Raw genomic sequence first — 19,267 nt, forward strand, 5'->3', positions numbered from 1 at the left:
GAGGAATGCCGGGAGACCCCCCCTTGTCCAAGGTCCCGCAGGAGGCCGGTGCCTCCTGCATATGCACTAAGGCCAATCACTTAGTCCGATAGCGTATTTTATTAACCACAAACACACCCCACTCGCGCCCGCGATCACTCAAACAAGACACTCGGGCGAGATGACGCAACGGACCCCGCTAAAACTCTCACACGTCCTATTCGCACGAGAGCCGGAAGGCGAATGTCTCCTCCCTTGGCAATGTACTTGGTCTAGCGGTGCACAAGCTTGCGTATACCTTCCGAGAAGAAGATTTTCGGTTGGTCGCAAAGCCACTTTTGCACCGCTTCCTGCACGTCTACGTCTGTAGAAATTTGACGACCTCGCAAAGCATCCTTGAGCGGCAGAAACAGATGAAAGTCGGAGGGAGCAAGATTTGGGCTTGCAGGAAGCGGTGCAAAAGTGGCTTTCTTTTTGGAAGAAATACACCTTCTTCTTTGGAAGCAATGCGCTTGTGGACCGCTGGACCAAGTGCATTGCCAAGAGAGGAGACTATGTCGAAAAATGACGTACATATTGAACCCCTATTTTTGTGTAAATAAATTGTAGAACGAAAAGTACGGATAATTTTTTACTCACCCTCGTATAATATTGGTGCACCGAACTAAGTAATAATTTAAATATAATAACATTATTATTATGTTTGTAAAAATGGTTTTTATTTCTTATTATTTTTGTTCACAAATAATTTAACATTCCTTAAAAAGAACATTTCTTTGTAAAATCAAAAGGCATGTTAACATGTTTTATTTATTTTAAAAATAATTACTATGTAAAAACTGTTTAAAAATACAGGGTGTCTCATAAGTTTGTGCTCAACCGAAATATGTAGATAGATTAGGGCAAACTGAAAAGAAAAATCAGATAACCTGATACAAAATCCGCAATAGTTATTCAGTTATTAATTATTATGTCTAAGCGAATGAACGCGCGGAAACAGGCTTCCGACTGTAGGCCGGGCTCGGTGGACGTAGCGGGCCGCGCGCGCTCGTCACCGCCGCTGCCGCTCTCCGCTCGCCGCTCGTCTCCCACCACCCACCGCTCGCCGCTCGCGCTCGCCGTTGCCGTTGCCCCTCGCCCCTCGCCCCTCGCCACGGGCTTCTCCTGTAGATCAGATGACAACATTGTCAATCATTTTATACGCCACCGTTTGACACCGCGCCGACTAATAATTGTTCCTTCTTTTCGGTGGTAGGAAAATGACTCGCTATCATTTCCACACTATCTTGCGGTAGATAGCTTGGTGCGTTTTTTTTTATAGTGGTTTCCCCGGTAGGCCTAATCCACTCTCATCATTTAATGCATAAATTGTTCGAAATAATGTTTCGAAGGATGTCACTTACTTGCACCACAACGCCCAGGCCACGACCGCGTACATAAGTACGACGGCCTTCAAGCAGCAGGCCGAGAAATTTTTGTCGGTGATGAACGACCAGGCTATATTGGAGAATTACATAAAGATGTACTCCGACGTATAGAACGGCGGCAACGTCACGCCGGAGACGCTGCGAGCGTTGCTGATGTGCTGCTACCAGCTAGCGATGGAGAACAACAGCACCAGTTTGTGCCTTCACTCGCAGCAGATAATAAACGCGGTTGTTGTTTCATGTTTTCACGGCAAGACTAGCTTGTTTACGAGTTACGTGAGCAATTGGATCAGGCAGCATTGTCCGCGCCTGGTGTACGGCCTACAACGATACGTGGTGCACGTGTTAACAACTGCCTATCGCAACGGCAAGGCGCTTCTGTCGAAGGAGCAGCCGCAGCCCCCCGTGGAGGTACTCACTCCCGTGCTGGAAAAGTCGGATCGTGAGTTCCCGCAGGCGAACTCGCTGCCGATTAGCTACGTCTGGCTGTTGTCGTGTACACTACCGCAGTGTTACCTCCAGACCAACGATTCGCCGAAGGACATAACTCACGCTTTGATAGCCAGAAGAACAGGCACTATTTGTCCAAGGCATTGGACGTTACTGTACAATAGCGGAGAGCACGGGGCCGGGGCTAATCGCTTCCTTCACCATGTATTAGGTTACAGAGGTCCCACTCTGCTAATTATAAGAGCCGCTAGTGTAGAGAGGGACGAGGAATGTCCGACGTATTGCGTGTGCTCGGCCGTCGAGTGGCGAGAGAGTCATCTCTACTGAGGCGACGAAGACTCGGTGGCCGTACAACTGATTCCGTCCTATAAGTTGATGGAGAAAGGTCCGAAGATACTGTATCTGAACACGAGTATCAGGGGCTATCCGCACGGCCTGCGGCTCGGTAGCGATCCGCGCTCGCCGCTCATCAGCATCGACGAGTCGTTCCACTCCGTGTCTATCGCCGGCGCGCCTTACCGCATCGCCAGCCTGGAAGTCTGGGGTTGCGGCGATACGAAACTGAGGGAAAAGCAATTGGAGATCAAGAAGTGGCAGGTGAAAGAAGCGGAGAAGCAGAGGGTCGTCAAATTGAGCGCGAGCGATTGGTTGGACCATCCCGATCGTTACTTACTAGAACTGGCTGGCAGGGCATCTTACAACGAGTCTAACAAGTAGAGCCGCGAGAGAATCACGCGCGTGCTCAAACAACTGCTCATGTTACTACCTTTACCTTGTACATATGTATGTAGCGTTAAACTTATCACAGGAATTTCTGTACTTATGTGATGTACGAACAACGTACGCATGAAATGTGATTATGTGATTTACGTGAAATACAGGGACTTATGCTTGGGTGTATATGGGGCTTACTTCGCTTAACTCTATTTTAGGAACGCCCAAGGAAATGGATCGCAAGGGAGGAAATTAACTTTTCGACTCTTTCTCTTTTAATGCCTCATGGCTAAGGATATATATATTGGTTTATTTAAGGAATAGGAAATACGATACATATGGATTATATCCGTCGAGGAGTACAAATGGAATAGGGGCTATATCGAGCCTGGCCGCCGCGTTTCTTCGTCTGTGTAAACGCGTCGCGCTTGACGATGAGCGGGGCCGGTGTCGAGGGTTTTGGTATGAGGATAGGATCCGTCTGGGTGCCAAAGTCGCACAGGGTTGGCACGGTCTGCGTCATCAGACTACGGAAAGATTTCGGCGGAATATTTTCCACGTAGTCTGATGGCGACAGGATGGTCCGCGGTGTGAGAGGTCTCCTACCCTTCGGCGTACCATAGATGGGAACGGGCGAAGGTGTCCGCGGTGTGCTGGGCTTTTTGAAGGGAGCCGGTGAGGGAGTCCGCGTTGCGGGAGATGGAGTCCGCGGAACCGGGGATGGAGCCCGTGGAGCTGGAGAGGGAGACCGTGGAGCCGGGACCGCTTTTGACTTGTCGTGTGCTCGTCGTCGTTTTAAGTATTGGTCTAAGGGTATAGGCCGCGTTTTCCTTTGTACCGGTAGACAGTCCTCCTGTCTAGGCTGGTGGGACCGCTCGGATTTCCATGGACGTGATCGTTCGTGCCTGGAAACCGAGTCTAGAAAGAAAGTATAGAGTTAGTATTCCATCTGAAATGTGTCGCTTCGAGTCTATGCGTTTTACGCAGATCTTCACTCACGATGCAGCGATTTACGCTTCGTTGGCGAAACCATGGCGCCTTTGAGATAAAGCGGTCTAGCGCTTGTTGTGCGACTAATGCGCACGTGGTTGAGCGACTCGGCGCTTTGAAACTCGAAGGGAAGCGACTCAGCGCTTGTAGTATTGGAGTAGAGCGACTTAGCGCTTTATGTTTCCCGAAGGAGAGCGACTCAGCGTTTTATAGAATCAAAGTAGAGCGACTCAGCGCTTATATTCCCGAAGGAGAGCGACTCAGCGCTTTGTATGCGTCTAGGGCGCAAGAGACAGCGGCTATGCGCTTGGTTACGTGGCGACTGAGCGCCGAAGTGAAGTGAAAATGCTCGCATTTTCCTCCCTTATATACTGGTAGTCACTAAATTTCACTCGAGAGAATCCGCCGCATAGCGGCGGCGCCGCGAACTAGCGCGGCCGCCCGGCGTGGGGCTAGCGCCAGGCGCTTATGTCGGGGGCCGGGCGCCCTGTGCTAAGCGTCAGGTGCGTGTGACCTCGTGGTTGCCGGGGGCCCGGCGCCTGTGGCTGCCGTAGGCCGCCACAGTGTACTTAAGCACAAGTGCCAGTTTGTAATTGTCTATTTATTTTTCTTTTTTTCAGTAGTTCCTAAAAACAGTGTTATTTCTGCTATTTTCTAAGCTACTTTTGTTCAATGGAGTTTTCTGTGTAAAGATTATTTAAGCTCTCTTTCTCTCAACGTATATTTTTATTTATAAAATTTGCAGTCTTGTTTTAGAAGTCATGTGTTTCTATCTCACTTTCACAAAATTAATTTCAAGTCTTATTTTAACAATCAACATGCGGAGTCGTCTTCCAATTATTTATACAAGGAAAAAAGAATATGCATATATATATATATCAAGTTTCCTTCTCGTACGCAAAGTTCAGCTCTTCGAACGATATTCCGCGTGGCACGGTGCGCCATGTCCGGCGTTATCGTATTGAAGGCCGCAACAATTGCTTCACGTACCTCGTTTTGTGTACCATTACGCCGGTTTTCGATTAGACTTTTTATGTGGCCCCACATAAAAAAGTCTAATACGTTTAAATCTGGCGACCGTGCCGGCCAGGTGATCGGGCCACCCCGACCAATCCACCTATCTGGATAACGCGCGTTTAATTCTTCACGTACCTCACGATGAAAATGAGCCGGAGCACCGTCGTGTTGGAAAATTAATTGCGCTCGTACGCGAAGAGGCACATTCTCGAGGAGCGCTGGCAACTCGTTCCGAAGAAATGTTTTGTAAACGGCGCCAGTTAAACGCGGTGAGAAGAAATACGGACCGATCTGAAAATTATGAACGAAAATGTTTTGCTTTAACGTGGAGGTGGAATTTGTTAAAAGTGGAGAAAAAGTTATTTTCTTTTTATTTGAACTTACCACTTGATTCCCGATTATTCCGGCCCATACGTTAATTGACCAACGGTATTGAAATGCGCCTTCATGGATGACGTGTGGGTTTTCGTCGGACCAATACAAAAAATTGCGCGAATTAAAAACACCGTTTGGCGTAAAAGTGGCTTCGTCGGTCCACAGAATATTATCAGGGAAAGATAAATTCCGCCGACATTGCGCAAGAAAACCTACACATATTTTTCCGCCGGTTATTATACATATTCTCAAATTATCGAATATAAAATGTTGATGTAATGGTAATACCTTCACAAAAGTTTATCCGTTGTTGTAGGTCTCTCGGTAAAAGTTGTTGCACACGTTGGTAATGATACGGATGCAAATCATTCGTACGTAAAATACGATGCACTGCAGACCGCGACAGACCAAAATCGCGCGCCGCACGGCGCACGCTAGTCCCAGGGTCTTCATCGAATGCGTCGAGTACTCTTTCTTCGTCTCGTAAACGACGACGCACCGGTGCATTATTTTTATTGTGTACGAGACAGCCTGTTTCATTTAATTGTCGCACAACACGTAATATTGTTTTGTATGTGGGATGTGCACGCCTAGGAAAACGTTCCGCGTTTCTGGTCAGTGAGCCAAAGCTCACTATGACGCCTCCTCGAGCTCTACACGCCCGTGGGTCCTATTTTAGGTCAGAGAATTTAATCTCTTTACCCGGGGACGGACCCTGTGCAATTTTAAAACTAATAGGAATGAAATGGGAGGTTTTTTCTAAATAATTAGTTCTAAATGATTGAATTTATATATAATTTTATATATTTTTATTGTATATAATTACAATTAAGCGTATGAATGTATTTTTGTTTCTATAATGTGATTTCATCGATCAGTTGTTCCACGCTGGGCGTGGAAGCGGTGGGGAAAGGTGGAGGGAACTCTGGGAAGGGGTGGTCTAAGGGTGACAAAGGTAAGAGTTCCCCAAGGAACTCCACGGGAGAGGTGTTGGCGCTGGGAGGTCGGGAAGGGATATCTTCGAATAACAATTCTACGCTAGACGGAATTGGTGGGTGAAGGTGGAGGCAGCAATTCCACGTCGGACGTGGAATTCCCTGGGGAAGGGACGAGCGCTTTTGGATTCTTTTTTCGGCGCGACAACGGCGACCGCGGAACTGGGACCATTAATGTCCGCAAGTTTATCCGCGATTTCTGCTAATTCTGCAAGAGAATTTCCTCGAGAAATTCCACGTCGGGGATCTCAGTAAGAAACTCCACGCTGGAGTCAGAGTTAGAGGGGGAATGGGGAATAAAATCAATGGGAGAAAGCACAGGGGAGTAAGAGGGAGATAAAGAATAGGTCGTGGTAGGCGGAGAGGGAGGAAGGTGGTCGTACTCGGGGGGAGAGAAATTTAATAATTTAGGCACTTGAATATCCGCGCCTAATTCGTGGACGAGTTGTTGGGCGAGTCTGTGGATTTGGTCCAACCCCCCTCTAGCTCTGCGAGCGCAAAGTCTTGGTCCACTGTAAAGTGGCTTTGGTTTAGTCGCGGATTTATAAATTGGGTCTTTAGAAAATAAAAAAACCGACGAGAGGGAAGAGGACTTACTTGATATAGATCTTAGATAGTATTCGCATCCCTGAAGGAGTGGTCACCGATAAGTTGGCGCAAGGTTGGTAGACGGACCCTCGGCGGCTCACGGAGCTGATGGAGTTTCTTTTCCTCCGCAGAAGTCGAGAACGTCGAGACCGTGGACTGTTTTGTTGGTGTCGCGCAACCGAATTTTAGAATCTGGTGACGCACTCTTATAATAAGGTCTAGGTACTGAAGAAGTTAAGTTAAGTGCTCTTTCCTCCGCGGAATCAGGGTTTATATACTGTATTTTTCGTTGGGAGTGGGTGGAATATGCTGATTTGGCTGGCGCTTATTGGTGGATCGGAGCAACAATTTTTAACTTAATTTCTTCTGGGGATTCGGTGGCACCTGATTGTCACCTGTTTCTTTTGTAACAAGGGGTACCAATCCTCTTATCGTTTATTAATAGAGTAATTTTAACTATCTTTTCTAGAACACAGCTGTAGATCGTAAAAAGGGAAGAGGATTAGTTTATCTTCCAGCTGTGTGCCCTCAAGGATCGATGACCTGTCGTTTTCTTATTGTCTTTTTATTGGTCATTCGGGGGAACGGTCGCGGTACTATTTTAAGAAAGAAATCGTGGAGTCCACTGGATGTAACAATATATTAATTGCCAATCCCAGATTGAGTACAATGTCGTAGGGTAATTGTAATAGAATTGGCAGAAGTCGTAGTTATGTGTACCCGAAAGGAGTATTTATTATGGGTGGGGATAATGCTCCTAAAGGGATATCTATAGGATCCGGAAATAGATCGGGACTAGGAATTCGATGGTTGGTTATAATACGACGCTTCGTCGCCTCGTGTGCCGGGTTACTTTCCGCCTTTGAGAATAATGGACTCGCTTCGGTCTCCTTCCGATCTCCTTGTATAATAGGCTCGTCCTCCCGTAGACTCGCCTGCCTTGCGCTATGAATGGACTCGTCCGCTCTGTAGACTCGCCCGCCTTGTGTAATGATGGACTCGTCCGCTACGTCGACTCGCCCTCCTTGTGTAATGATTTCGCACGCTTTCCCCAGGATCTCCACCGATTTCCTCGAAATCTCGTCGGCTGCCTTCTAGGAAAACCACCTGTTGCAAGCGGTTTCCGGCTATCCTGGTCGAACTTTCTTTCTTGAGTCGCCATCAGACCTCTGTACTAGACACGTCGTAAGACAAATAAAACCAAAGTTTTCTGGTCACTAATGGAAGTGCACTGGCATTCTTAAATTCCTTCATGGTCCTTGACAAAAGAATCATTTTCATAATAATAATCATTGGAATTTAACCGAGAATTTTCTTACATTATCGCGTAGCTTCCCCTTGCATCGCCTCACACTTATTACATACTAAAATAGGGGTATCAAAAGAATAAAAAGTTTATGTTATTGTATTTAACTATTACAGATATATACATATAATTTGTTAGTTATAGAGATATTTAGAGATATAGGGATATTACTTTGGTTTCTTTATAATCAAGTTCTACTTTTAGAAATGATAGTTTTATTTATCCATGCGGTCCTGATCCGATCTTTACCAGTGAATGCGGATCTATAGGTTCTAACATTCCATATGTCAGATCGACCTCTTTCGAATATTGTATTCCGAGTATTGTGCCATGTCTCTGGAACTGCGGTATACTTTGTGAAATCATAACAATATGATCTTAATTTTGTTGTTCCAATCTCGTCTTTTCTAGCTCTTAAAGCTATGATTAGAGTACCGACAGTTATTCTCTTGTCTTCTTGAGATGGACTGCACTGTCTCACTTCGCGTTCAAGATACTGTGTGGCACGCGAAAATTCCTCATCTTGTGTCACATCTCGTTCTTGCCATTGAACTTGTGCTACTGATCCGTTAGCAGAAACTCCAATCATTGGTGATAGTTTAATTACTTTTTCTGTCTGTCTAACGAAATCCGCTATTCGTTCAAAAAGTGGCTTATTCATTTGAAATCGAGTAATGGTAGCCCCGAAATCAACTTGTCCTACCCCAGCTCCCTCCAAAGTTTGTCTTTGTTCAGTAGTCAGGGTTGTAGCTCTCGACCAGCCAAGCAGGTTTTTAGTTGGAAGTCCCGCTGCTTCTTTAACTGGTCTAAGTGTTCCTGGCAAATTCCAATCATAGAGATAGAGATATATAGTATAATGTGTTAGTTTTTCTTATTCTCTTCACACCTTGCATCTCCCCATGATTCTCAGACATCCTCTTTGTACTCTGAATCTCCCCGTGTAGCTCCCCGTCTATCTCCGACATCCTCCTTGAAGCATGCAACTCCTCGTATATCTCCAACATTCTTCTCGTATAATCCTCCACAGGTTTCGCTATGTCTTTTGCGAAGGTGAGAATCTATTTTCTGTAACAGATATATACTATCTGACGCAACTGTGTGCGTGCGTGCGTGCGTTTGTGTTACATCTTTAAATGTATACTTACAACGATGTATACTTACAATGTAGTTAACGTTTTATCGTTAACGTGTAGGTTCACATCCACCGTAACGAATTTTGGCAGGCTCTGCTTTAACCGTTCCAAATCTTTGTACATATCTCGTACAGTTGATGACAAGGTTTCCAAAGTTGTCGCAAACTCTGCCACTTCGTGGCTCACAGTGTCGGTCAGCAACATTAAACTGTATAGTTGCTCCATTTTTTTCAGTGAATACTTTTCACACACTTGGAGCACGTACAATGTTGCGAGAGAGTCTTGATAGATCTCGTACACTTAACGATGACTTTATACCGTTCAAATCGGGACGTTCAATAATCTTGGCGAGTACAGTGATTTATATTTGAAAACAGACGTTCTATTATTGGCAGATGTTTTTGAGAATTTTCTCGGCAACTGCATGCGAAGTTACGATTTGGATCCTGCTCATTATTACACGTTACCGGGGTACACATGGGGGATGCAATGTTAAAACATACAGGTGTTCGATTTGAACTGCTGACCGACATCGATATGCTTTTCTTTGTTGAACGCGGTGTACGCGGTGGTCTGCGTCAGTGTTCCAACAGATACTTTCAGCACTGTCACTTGTCGGAGGGAACGAAGGGTATTTGGTATAATGGATTCACTGATTTCTCATGGGATATTTGTCCTTAAAATACGTTAGTAATTCATGCATCTGACATATCAATAATGGTTCGTGCTCTTTATACGCACACACATCGACGGTCCACCGCTGCTCGTTAAAGATTGCGTTCAATGTCAAATCAAGCGAAAGAATCAGCCGTGGTCAAAATCTGCAAACGATCGATGTCTTTGTAATCAGCGTCGATGGAGTTGATATTGCGAGTGCAGCCGTCAAGAATCTCCTCGAGCCATTTCCTCTTCTTGAGTCCCTTGACGTAGATCGTTGTATCGTCCGCCAATCCGTCACATGTGGCTCGCCGTACGATCTTTTTGGCGCGTGTGTACTGAATGTCTCCGTCCCTCCAGTGTAAGCCGTGATGATTTGCCGTTAGCCAGCAAGCTTGCGATTTTTCAGATCTCGTTAATAGATCCCAAGCCATCGGTGCGTTAAAAACATGATGCGTCAATGTTTGTCTCGCAGCACGGCTACCTCCTTTACTATAAACCTCTCGCGAACGATGAAGCCCTGGAGATCGACGAAGACAGGCACGTCTGACATTGCGCGGAGCGATCTGAACGACTTTTCTGCACCGTCGAGCGAGGCGGTTTCTTTTATACAGTTTTATTGTTCTGTGTCGAATACGGGCACCTTCGTGCTCGTATCGTTGTTTCGCTTGATGAAAAAACCTTTGTATTTTTAGTTCGAGTTTATTTTTCCATTTACACTTTGATTATAATCCAAATCGGTCGCATAAGGAACCACGGCAACGCCTTGAGGCTGATGCCCTGAGCCGCGGTTAAAACGATGACAATAGTCTCTGCGTGTATGATTATTATCTCACACCGGAACCGGACACTACGATCGCGACCACGCCTGGGAGCCGTAACTCTGAGTCGCGATCGAACTCTGCTTCGGAACGGTCAATTGCGATATCTACGACTGACTATGATCACCCTTTTCTAACTGGCTAAATCCGTTCGCGAGCCTATCATGTTGCAAAATGCGTTCTTAAACGACAGCCAGTCTTCGAACCTACCGTCGAATGTCGGCAACGGCGCTTCTGGTAACTTGATTCGCCGTTTTCCGATAGGCGGTACGACGTTATCGCGTCGTGCCTCTTCGTTCGACACGCTGGTACTTGATTCGGACGCATCACCCGGATTTAAAATGTTCTCGATCTTTCCCGAGTACAACTGAAATAGCATTAAATCGAATAAAATCGTATAAAATCGTATTAGAGCATATAAAATGGTATAGAAGCATATAAAGTTATATAGCATCACATAGAAACATATAGAATATAAAATCATATATAAAAACCATATTAAATCATCAAATAAAATCGTATAAAATCATATAAAGTCAAATAAATCATATAGTATTAAGTCATATAAATTGAATCAAATCAAATAGAATCATATAAAATCGTATAAAATAGTATAAAGACGTATGGCTCACATACAAGGGTATTGAAGCATATAAAATGATATTAAATAGAATAAAATAGTATTAAATCGTATCAAGTTAAATAAAAATCGTGTCAAAGCATATAAATTATATAGCGTCACACAGTAACATATAAAATCATAGAAAGTCACGTTAAATCATATAATAAAATTCTGTCAGCTCCTCACTTACTAGCTTACTCGCTGACAGCTGCCAAACTTGAAGGCGGATTTTCCTTCGTTCTCGGAAACTTATTAAATAATATTAATAAAAATAAATGCACTCAAGGGGAAAGGTCAAGGATAGCCACTCTTTTGTATATTTTTAGTAGCTATAAGAGTAGGGAAAGGATCGTGGTCTTGGAAATTCAGCTACTGCTTTGATTTTCCCAGGGTCCGGCTTAACGCCATCTGATCCGATGATGTGACCCAAGTATGCGACTTCCTTGCACAGAAATTTGCACTTGTCCGGTTGAAGCTTTAAATTTGCTGAACGTAATCTTTGTATCAATCTCCTGAATTTGATTTCATGTTCTTCTATTGATCTTGCGTATATAACAATGTCATCCATATATACGAAGAGCTCGTTTCCCTGAAGTCCTGATAGTACATTGTCCATTAATCTTTGAAAGGTGGCGGGTGCATTCTTCAATCCGAATGGCATCCTTTTAAATTGGTAGTGTCCGTATGGCGTCGTGAAGGCTGTTTTGTGAGCGTCCTTAGGGCTCATTAAAATCTGATGAAATCCAGATGCCAAATCCAAGACAGAGAAATATTTGGCTGATCCTAGCTGATCCAGTATATCAATGATGTTAGGGAGCGGGTAGGCGTCACTTATCGTTTTCTCATTTAAATTTCTATAATCAATGACCATTCTCCACTTCTTATTTCCGTGGGAGTCCGGTTTCTTCGGTACGATCCATACTGGAGAGCTGTATGGTGATGTAGAATAGTCGATTAAATTATTCGTGAATAGATCGCTCACTTGCTTGTTGATTTCCTCACGATGCACTGGAGGATACCTATATTGTTTCGTGAAAACTGGACGCTCGTCTGGGGTAAGAATGGTGTGTTCAATAGAATTGGTAGCGCCTAATTTCTCACCTGGGAGGTGGAATCGGTCAGCCGCCTCAGCGACTAAAGTTCGAATATTACTCGCTTCTTCACTATTTAAGTGGTTCAACTGCAACAATCTTAAAATCTCCTTTGTGCGGTCTTCAAACTCGTTGACACAATATAACTGATTAATTCCACTTATTAATTCCAGCAAGGGGACAACCAGAGCCTTCCAAGCGTCCTCGGACCTTGGCAATGCTCCTAAGGGGATTGCAGTAGTGATCGACGTCGTCCTCAACGGCGTTACCACTAATGCCTAATTGACCGCCCGAGCATCCTCGGATCTCGGCGATGTCAACACAGGGGGGGGGGGGGGGTAAATACTAGACCTTGCTCAACTTTATCATTAACAACGGGGGTATCTTCAATAACTGAATCATGCTCCACCTCATTCCCTCGGGTTTCGGTATTGCATGGGAGCTCCATAGATTTATTGCAGTTCGTAAAATATTCCTTATCCTTCACCAAGTTTTCCTTTGCCGCTGTGTCGAATTCTTCCAGTTCCACTGTTGGTATTAACATTTCCATTCCTTCCTCTGAGGTGTTAAAAATGGGTAGACTAGCCTTGCCATTTTGGTTTGTAACGATGGCTTCACCTAGGTAGATCTCTTTATGCGTATTGCATCGTGGGAGGTATCCTTCTCGTACCTCGGTGTTTAAAATATTAACATGAAAAGGAGTGACGGATCGTTCCGTCAAATAAACGCGTTCGATTTTTGTAAATGGTATATTGATGTTATCATACGTCAAACATTGCTTCCTATAGTCAATGACAGCTTCATAATTTTTGAAGAAAGGCGTTCCTATTATTCCGTCGTGCGGGAACGCGATAGAATCCGATACTACATGGAACAGGACCTTTTGTCCCAAAAAGTCGATCTCACTATCACCTTTGGTGAATAGAGTGCCGGGCGCGATACCCTTGAGTTCAATAATATTATCGCAATTAATTGTTGCGGGGTTTTCAATAAAGCGTTCTTTTATTAAATTGAATTTAGAACCAGAATCGACCATAAATATACATCGGGTTTTTAAATCGCTCGATTTTATTGTCACTGATGGTAATTCGTCGTCCTCCTCAGAAGTTTCTATGTTGCTGAGGTTGATGCTGGCAGAGGGATTGGTCTCGAGGCTTCCTGCATCTCCGGACGTCTCTCGATCTGTACGCTCCGCGGGACGTCGGTCGTCGGAACGCGGGCGGAGTTTTCCGGCTGTTGCTGGTTTTCGTAACGAGGGGCCTGTCCTTCGTAACGAGGGGCCTGTCCCGCACCAGTATACATGTTGTATTTCGGGCATTGATTCCTGAAATGTCCGGGGGCTTTGCAGTAATAGCACACCCTAGTGGCTGGGAAGCTCGGTCCTGGTTGACCGGGAAAGTTTGGTCCTGGCTGACCGGGGATTAAAGGTTTAATGAAGGGTCGAGGTCTTTCCAGAGGTATCGAAGGGCGAGGGGGGCGTTGCAGGACCGTGTATTGAGGATCCGCACGGGCTGGTGGGTTTACTGCGAGCGGGCGCCTGCGCGTTCTCTCAGCTTCTATTGTCTTGGATAGTTGAATTGCAGTCTCAATCGATTCTTCCAAGGTTCCACACTGCTCTATTTTAACCCGGATGAGTAGTTCAGATGGTAAACCATTAATGAAACTGTTCATGACGGTGTCTTCTATTTCCTTTTTCTTTGTTGACTCGATATATCCAAGACTATCCGTTTCACCGTCGATGATGGCTGTACGTAACTCCTGTACACGTGCTACATAGTCAAAAATACTCTCATTATTCTTCGTATATATGTTGGCTAACTCGCCACGGTACTGGTCAACGGATTTATTAGGCCCAAAAATTCTTTTTAATCTCCTCGTTAAATCGAGGACACTCACCGGTAGTGTTCCCTCAATTGCAGAGTATGCATGGCCTTGTAATTTATTGATGATCAATTGAACGAGGTGATACTCATGATATCGCGGGATGAGCTCAAATGCTCTTTCACAAATTTTGGAGAATTGATGTACGGGCATGTTGTGTCCGTCAAATTTAGGGATCGTTTCAATAGCGTCACGAAGACGGATGGGGGACGCGTGTTCAAGCGAGTCTTCTGAATGGTCATCTCGAAAAGTGCGATTACGCGAGGCAATAAAAACGTTCCTGGATGGTCTCGAATTCGACTTGATGATTCTCGTTTGGATCTAACATAGCTAATTCATCATGATGCTCTTCGAACGCGTGATATAAGTGCGTTAAGCGAGCGCTTCGTAATTTCAAAGCCGCGTTATCTATTTTCCCATCTCCGACGAGATTAGCCAGATTTGTTATTTGTGACTTCAATGACGTTCTTTTTTGTACGAGGAATTTGATTTTATCGGACATTTTGATACGTGTAGGAATGTGATTGTTGGAACTGAACGACTTACTCTTACCGGCTCGCTGAATGCGGCTGAACTCGTCTTTCTATCTGTCAACTCGGATGATCCGCTCTTCGTACGTGTGAGGCAGTCTGCAGGATGTAACGCGTTTCTTGCGCGGATCGAAGCACTACCTCACAGGAGGCACCAAAATGTTCTGTGTCGAATACGGGCACCTTCGTGCTCGTATCGTTGTTTCGCTTGATGAAAAAACCTTTGTATTTTTAGTTCGAGTTTATTTTTCCATTTACACTTTGATTATAATCCAAATCGGTCGCATAAGGAACCACGGCAACGCCTTGAGGCTGATGCCCTGAGCCGCGGTTAAAACGATGACAATAGTCTCTGCGTGTATGATTATTATCTCACACCGGAACCGGACACTACGATCGCGACCACGCCTGGGAGCCGTAACTCTGAGTCGCGATCGAACTCTGCTTCGGAACGGTCAATTGCGATATCTACGACTGACTATGATCACCCTTTTCTAACTGGCGATGATGCCCGCGAGCAACGTACTTATATCCCGCCCGATCCCCACCAGCATCCCCGTCTCCGAAATCGCACGCCCATTGGCTGTCCTGGATCACAGAAACCGCGGACCAGAAAAAGGGGACTAGGGGGGAAACGCGGAAGCGAGACCAAAATCGCCGCGACCACGCAAACAAATGCCCGCGCGACGCCGACTCGCCGCTCGCCTTTGCACGGAGCCGACACCGCCAGCCGCATCTTTTTATGCCGAGCAGAGTCCGAGTGATCCGTCCCGACATGGTATATATGCGTGTATGCAAGCGTAGCCATATGCGTATATATGTGTATGTCGTGCACGACGCGCGGGATGATACGCAACATTTATACTTGTATTATTAAATATGTATCCCCGTCTTGAACTTCTAGGATGAATAGTTTCGGGTGCTCCGTACGGAGTAATTTATATCCGCAAAGAGAGAGCTCCTTGGTTGTCATGAGGGCGAAGGTAATGTCTTGAGTGGTCAAGCTGTAGATTGGTTGACCCGGCAAGTCGCTGGTGGTAGACGTGAGCTTATTTGCTGGTCCTTCGTACAGGACGTCGTATTGCTCAAATTTACAGGATGATAAGGGCATAGGTTTCCAAAAGGAGTAACCGTCGTCGGGATCTAGACAGAAACCGTCAGTTAGAGGACACGAAGTTCCTGATTGTAACTTAATTTTTCCCGAATTTAAATGTACGGGAGAAAATCCGGATTTTACTGTGATTTTAGCGGAGGCCTGGACTATAACATTGTCCCAAGTTCCATATGAGTCAGAATATTGCGCGCCAGAACATGTGCCGTCGTTTCTTATATCTCCAGCGATTGTAAAACTTCTGTAGGAGGTTTCATTTATTTTTATTTTATCGAGAATACCGTCTTTTCCAAGGGAAATTTTTCCTTCGGTAAACCAAAAAATGTTAGCGATTCTCGCTAGGAGAGTTCGCTGGTACCGCTGCGGATGGAAGCAGGGTGAGAGGACTTAGCGGTGAGAGGCTCAGGGAACGAATGCACGCGTGAGAGGGTGAAAGATCACGTGATCGTAACTCGGATCGTTTGAGTAAAATATCGTGTCACAGTTTAATAAGAGTAATATGCTTACAGTTGAGCAGTCTATGAACTAACGGTGGATGAAAAAGTCTTAATTCACTTGCGCGGATCGATATTACTGATCGAGAGCCGGCCTCGTGAATGTAGATGCCCGTGAGCCGCTTCCACGCGGCGCCGGCGTGCGCGTTGCGTGATGAGACTGAGCCGCCGATGATGCTGTATCTAGAGCTGTCCGGGTTGAGTCGCACTGCTGAGTTCACTACGTGTCCGCACTGAGTCTATTCTCCGATGAGAAAAGTCCACAAGAGCACTCGAGAGTCTTAAGCACTACACGACGCGTGTACTAGGTACGGTTGCCATGAGCCAAAAGCCATAAACGCATGCAGGTATGGTATCCCGTTTCATGTACGTAATCGGCTTTTCCATTGAATACTATTGCAACGTGGGAGTGTATTCCACAATGATATATGGTTCGCGAAATTTCGACTTTACACTGAAAAACCTCAGCGTAGCTATAATCGGATAATTGTAAAAGCTGAATTTTAGTACGGGTGGTGGTTGGAGTATGATATTTCAAGTTGCATTCACCTACATCTAGTAGAGAAACAGTGGTTATATTCAAATGTCGACCTCCACAGTCGAAACCAATTAAGCCACTTACCCTAGGTACTATAATTAATGAAAAAATTATTCCTATGAGTAACATAATTGTGATGAATGTAGCGGTTTCAGGTGCGCGATCTATATCTTAGCGTACCACGTTTTCCTATTACTAAGCGTTTATATAGCTCTCAACGATATTATCTTTATAGATATCTTATTCATAAAAATATTAAAAGCGGTAGGACTATATGTCTGAAACGCGGTTAGACATTTAATAGAAATAACGAAAGCAGTGGGATACTAGAATTGTTCCCTTAAATGCAATATATATGTATGGGTATATGTATTATTTTATGCAAAGTTTATCCGGTGCATGGTCTACGTATTTACGTACCACGTTTTTATAACTAAGTGTTTCTAATAGTATTACTACAAAAAAAAGTGTTTCGGTCCCGTCCGTAGTTAGTGAATCGTCAGAGGAGTTGGTTATTATTTAGAAATGAGTTTCTTCTATAGGGATTAGAAGGCGACGATTTGCGTCAAGGGTGTGGCCGTTTTCCTCCTCGCAAGCCACAAAATCGTTAAAAAAGTCCTGACAGGTAAAACAACACCTGAGGGGACGTGTGGTAATTATTGGCGTTGGACAATTATGAACAGAACAACGTGATTCGAGGTTGATTAATCCAAAGCTTACATAGTGTGCTTTATTTAAGACGTAAAGCCCTCGACGAACTAGGAGTTTTATACGGTTGTAGCAAGGGCTGCAAAAAGCGTTTCCAGTTTCCGTGTTTCGGTAACTTTCTGTCTTGATACAGTAAACGAAGAATTCGTTGATATTATTCAAGTGTGGCAAGGCCCGTTGTGGGCCCGGCAGGGCAGGACGACGATCCCAAAGCATCTAAAACAGGCAAAAAAGTATTATTATTTTTTCATCCTGGGTTGACATGGGCTATTTTTAATTTATCGCAGTGGACGACACGAAAATGATTATTGATTGATAATCTCACATTATTCATAGGCAAGATTTCCGTTATTTTATAGGGTCCGGTATATTGATTCGAGAATTTTCCCTTCTTAGGTTCGTTCAACAAGAATACGTAGTCTCCAATTTTAAAGTTATGCACGTTAATTCGTCTATCATAATATTTCTTGCTTGTTTCTTTTGACTTTAATAAGTTTACTCGCGCTTGGTTCTGTAATTCATGTAATTTGTTGAATAAATCCGTTAAGTATTCACGATACGTTGGTTCGAGGTTTTCTTCGATAGGTTCGTGCGAAGAGGGCAATCGAGCAAGTCTTCCGAATACTAATTCGTATGGTGAGAATTTTGTACCCTCATGCACACTTGTATTATATGAGAACATAGCGAGACTTAAATATTTATCCCAATTTCTTTCATTAGAACTGCCTTTTTCTCCCCTGAGCGTAAGTATCGCCTCCATCGCCTAAAGAGAAATCCCATATGGCGTTGACAGCATCTGAGACTTGGCCATTCATACCACTGGGATGTTCCTCCCTTTTTTGGTCCTCTACCGTAGTTGGGGTAGTACTAGTAATTGGGAGGAGTGGATCTTCCTCTTTTTTCCCTCCACCACCAGAACCAGCAAGGCCAACATCGCTCTTACCCTTCTTATTTCCTTTGGAAAAGAATATGTTCCGGAAAAATGTGTTTTGTTTCTTAAAACTCCATAACACATTAGGAGTTGCCTCCTTACACGGGGTCCGTTCGTCAGCAGAGGCATAAACGCTTGACTCTTCTTCACTATCCGGAGCAGGAGGTGGGGATGGTAGTTTATAATCCCCGGAAGTCATAGCCTCCGTCAGGACCTCGTTCAACAGACCCCCAACGATCACCTGGGATAGCCCAGGGATCGTTCCCTCTACGTCGCGGGCCTGGTTCGAAGTAAGGATTGTTGGGGTCCGGATAGGCGTCACCAAGGATTCCTCGGTTACGGTTGTGGGTTCGGTTATCGCCTCTTGGTACTTCGGGGAGTCGCATCCAAACACCATCCGGTACTCCCGCGGCGTCAGCAAATCCTCCGGCTTCGGCGGCGTTAGGACGTTCTCTTTGTCCCAATCCGGAGGGTAATCTTCGGGTCTGGCAAGGATAGGCTTGAGCGCCCTCCTGGCCTGCTCCATGATTATGTTGGGGTCGTGATTCTCGTCCCCCCATAACTCTCCGTCCGACGGGTTGTGCTGGGTATACCCGTGGTCAACGCTCCGAGTCCAATAGTTGTGGATCTTCTTTCTCTCCCTATCCACTGGGAGTTTCTTTATCTTCTTCTCCTTCTTACCATGCATCATCTCTCAATTTAGCGCACTCTATCGAGAAAATGACCAATCCTTCTAATGAGCCCTGTCGGAGACAAGCAACAGCTCACTATCCGGTGTCTGCAAGAACTTTAGACTGATTTTTTAGAACTTTCCAAGAGAATCATAACTCTGAGCTTTCGCTTCATTATCTATCTGTGTCTTCAGATATTCTATGAGAACGTGATGCGATCGTTCAATAGACCCGTTGG

At 45.0% G+C, this 19,267-nt stretch overlaps 2 protein-coding genes across 2 annotated transcripts; one reads left to right on the top strand and one right to left on the bottom strand.

Annotated features, from left to right (window-relative positions):
* Positions 1 to 1,346: 1,346 nt before the first annotated feature.
* On the top strand, positions 1,347 to 4,160 carry LOC105558619 (restriction of telomere capping protein 5-like; the record flags this gene model as incomplete). The annotated part of the gene is given in 2 exon segments (XM_012006401.1): positions 1,347 to 2,751; positions 4,125 to 4,160. A coding segment is annotated over 1 exon segment (1,227 nt), but the record flags the coding sequence as incomplete, so codon positions are not given.
* A 4,534-nt stretch (positions 4,161 to 8,694) lies between these two features.
* On the bottom strand, positions 8,695 to 19,055 carry LOC105558609. Its single transcript, XM_012006387.1, has 2 exons — positions 14,738 to 19,055; positions 8,695 to 10,252 (listed from the first exon to the last, which is right to left on the bottom strand). The coding sequence occupies exon 1, from the start codon at positions 19,047 to 19,049 to the stop codon at positions 18,144 to 18,146; it is 906 nt and encodes a 301-aa protein (XP_011861777.1). The 5' UTR covers positions 19,050 to 19,055; the 3' UTR covers positions 8,695 to 10,252; positions 14,738 to 18,143.
* Between the last annotated feature and the right edge of the window lie 212 nt (positions 19,056 to 19,267).

The sequence above is a fragment of the Vollenhovia emeryi genome, unplaced genomic scaffold (genome assembly GCF_000949405.1).
Source record: "Vollenhovia emeryi isolate VEMERY1.0 unplaced genomic scaffold, V.emery_V1.0 DF939327.1, whole genome shotgun sequence".
Lineage (NCBI taxonomy): Eukaryota > Metazoa > Arthropoda > Insecta > Hymenoptera > Formicidae > Vollenhovia > Vollenhovia emeryi.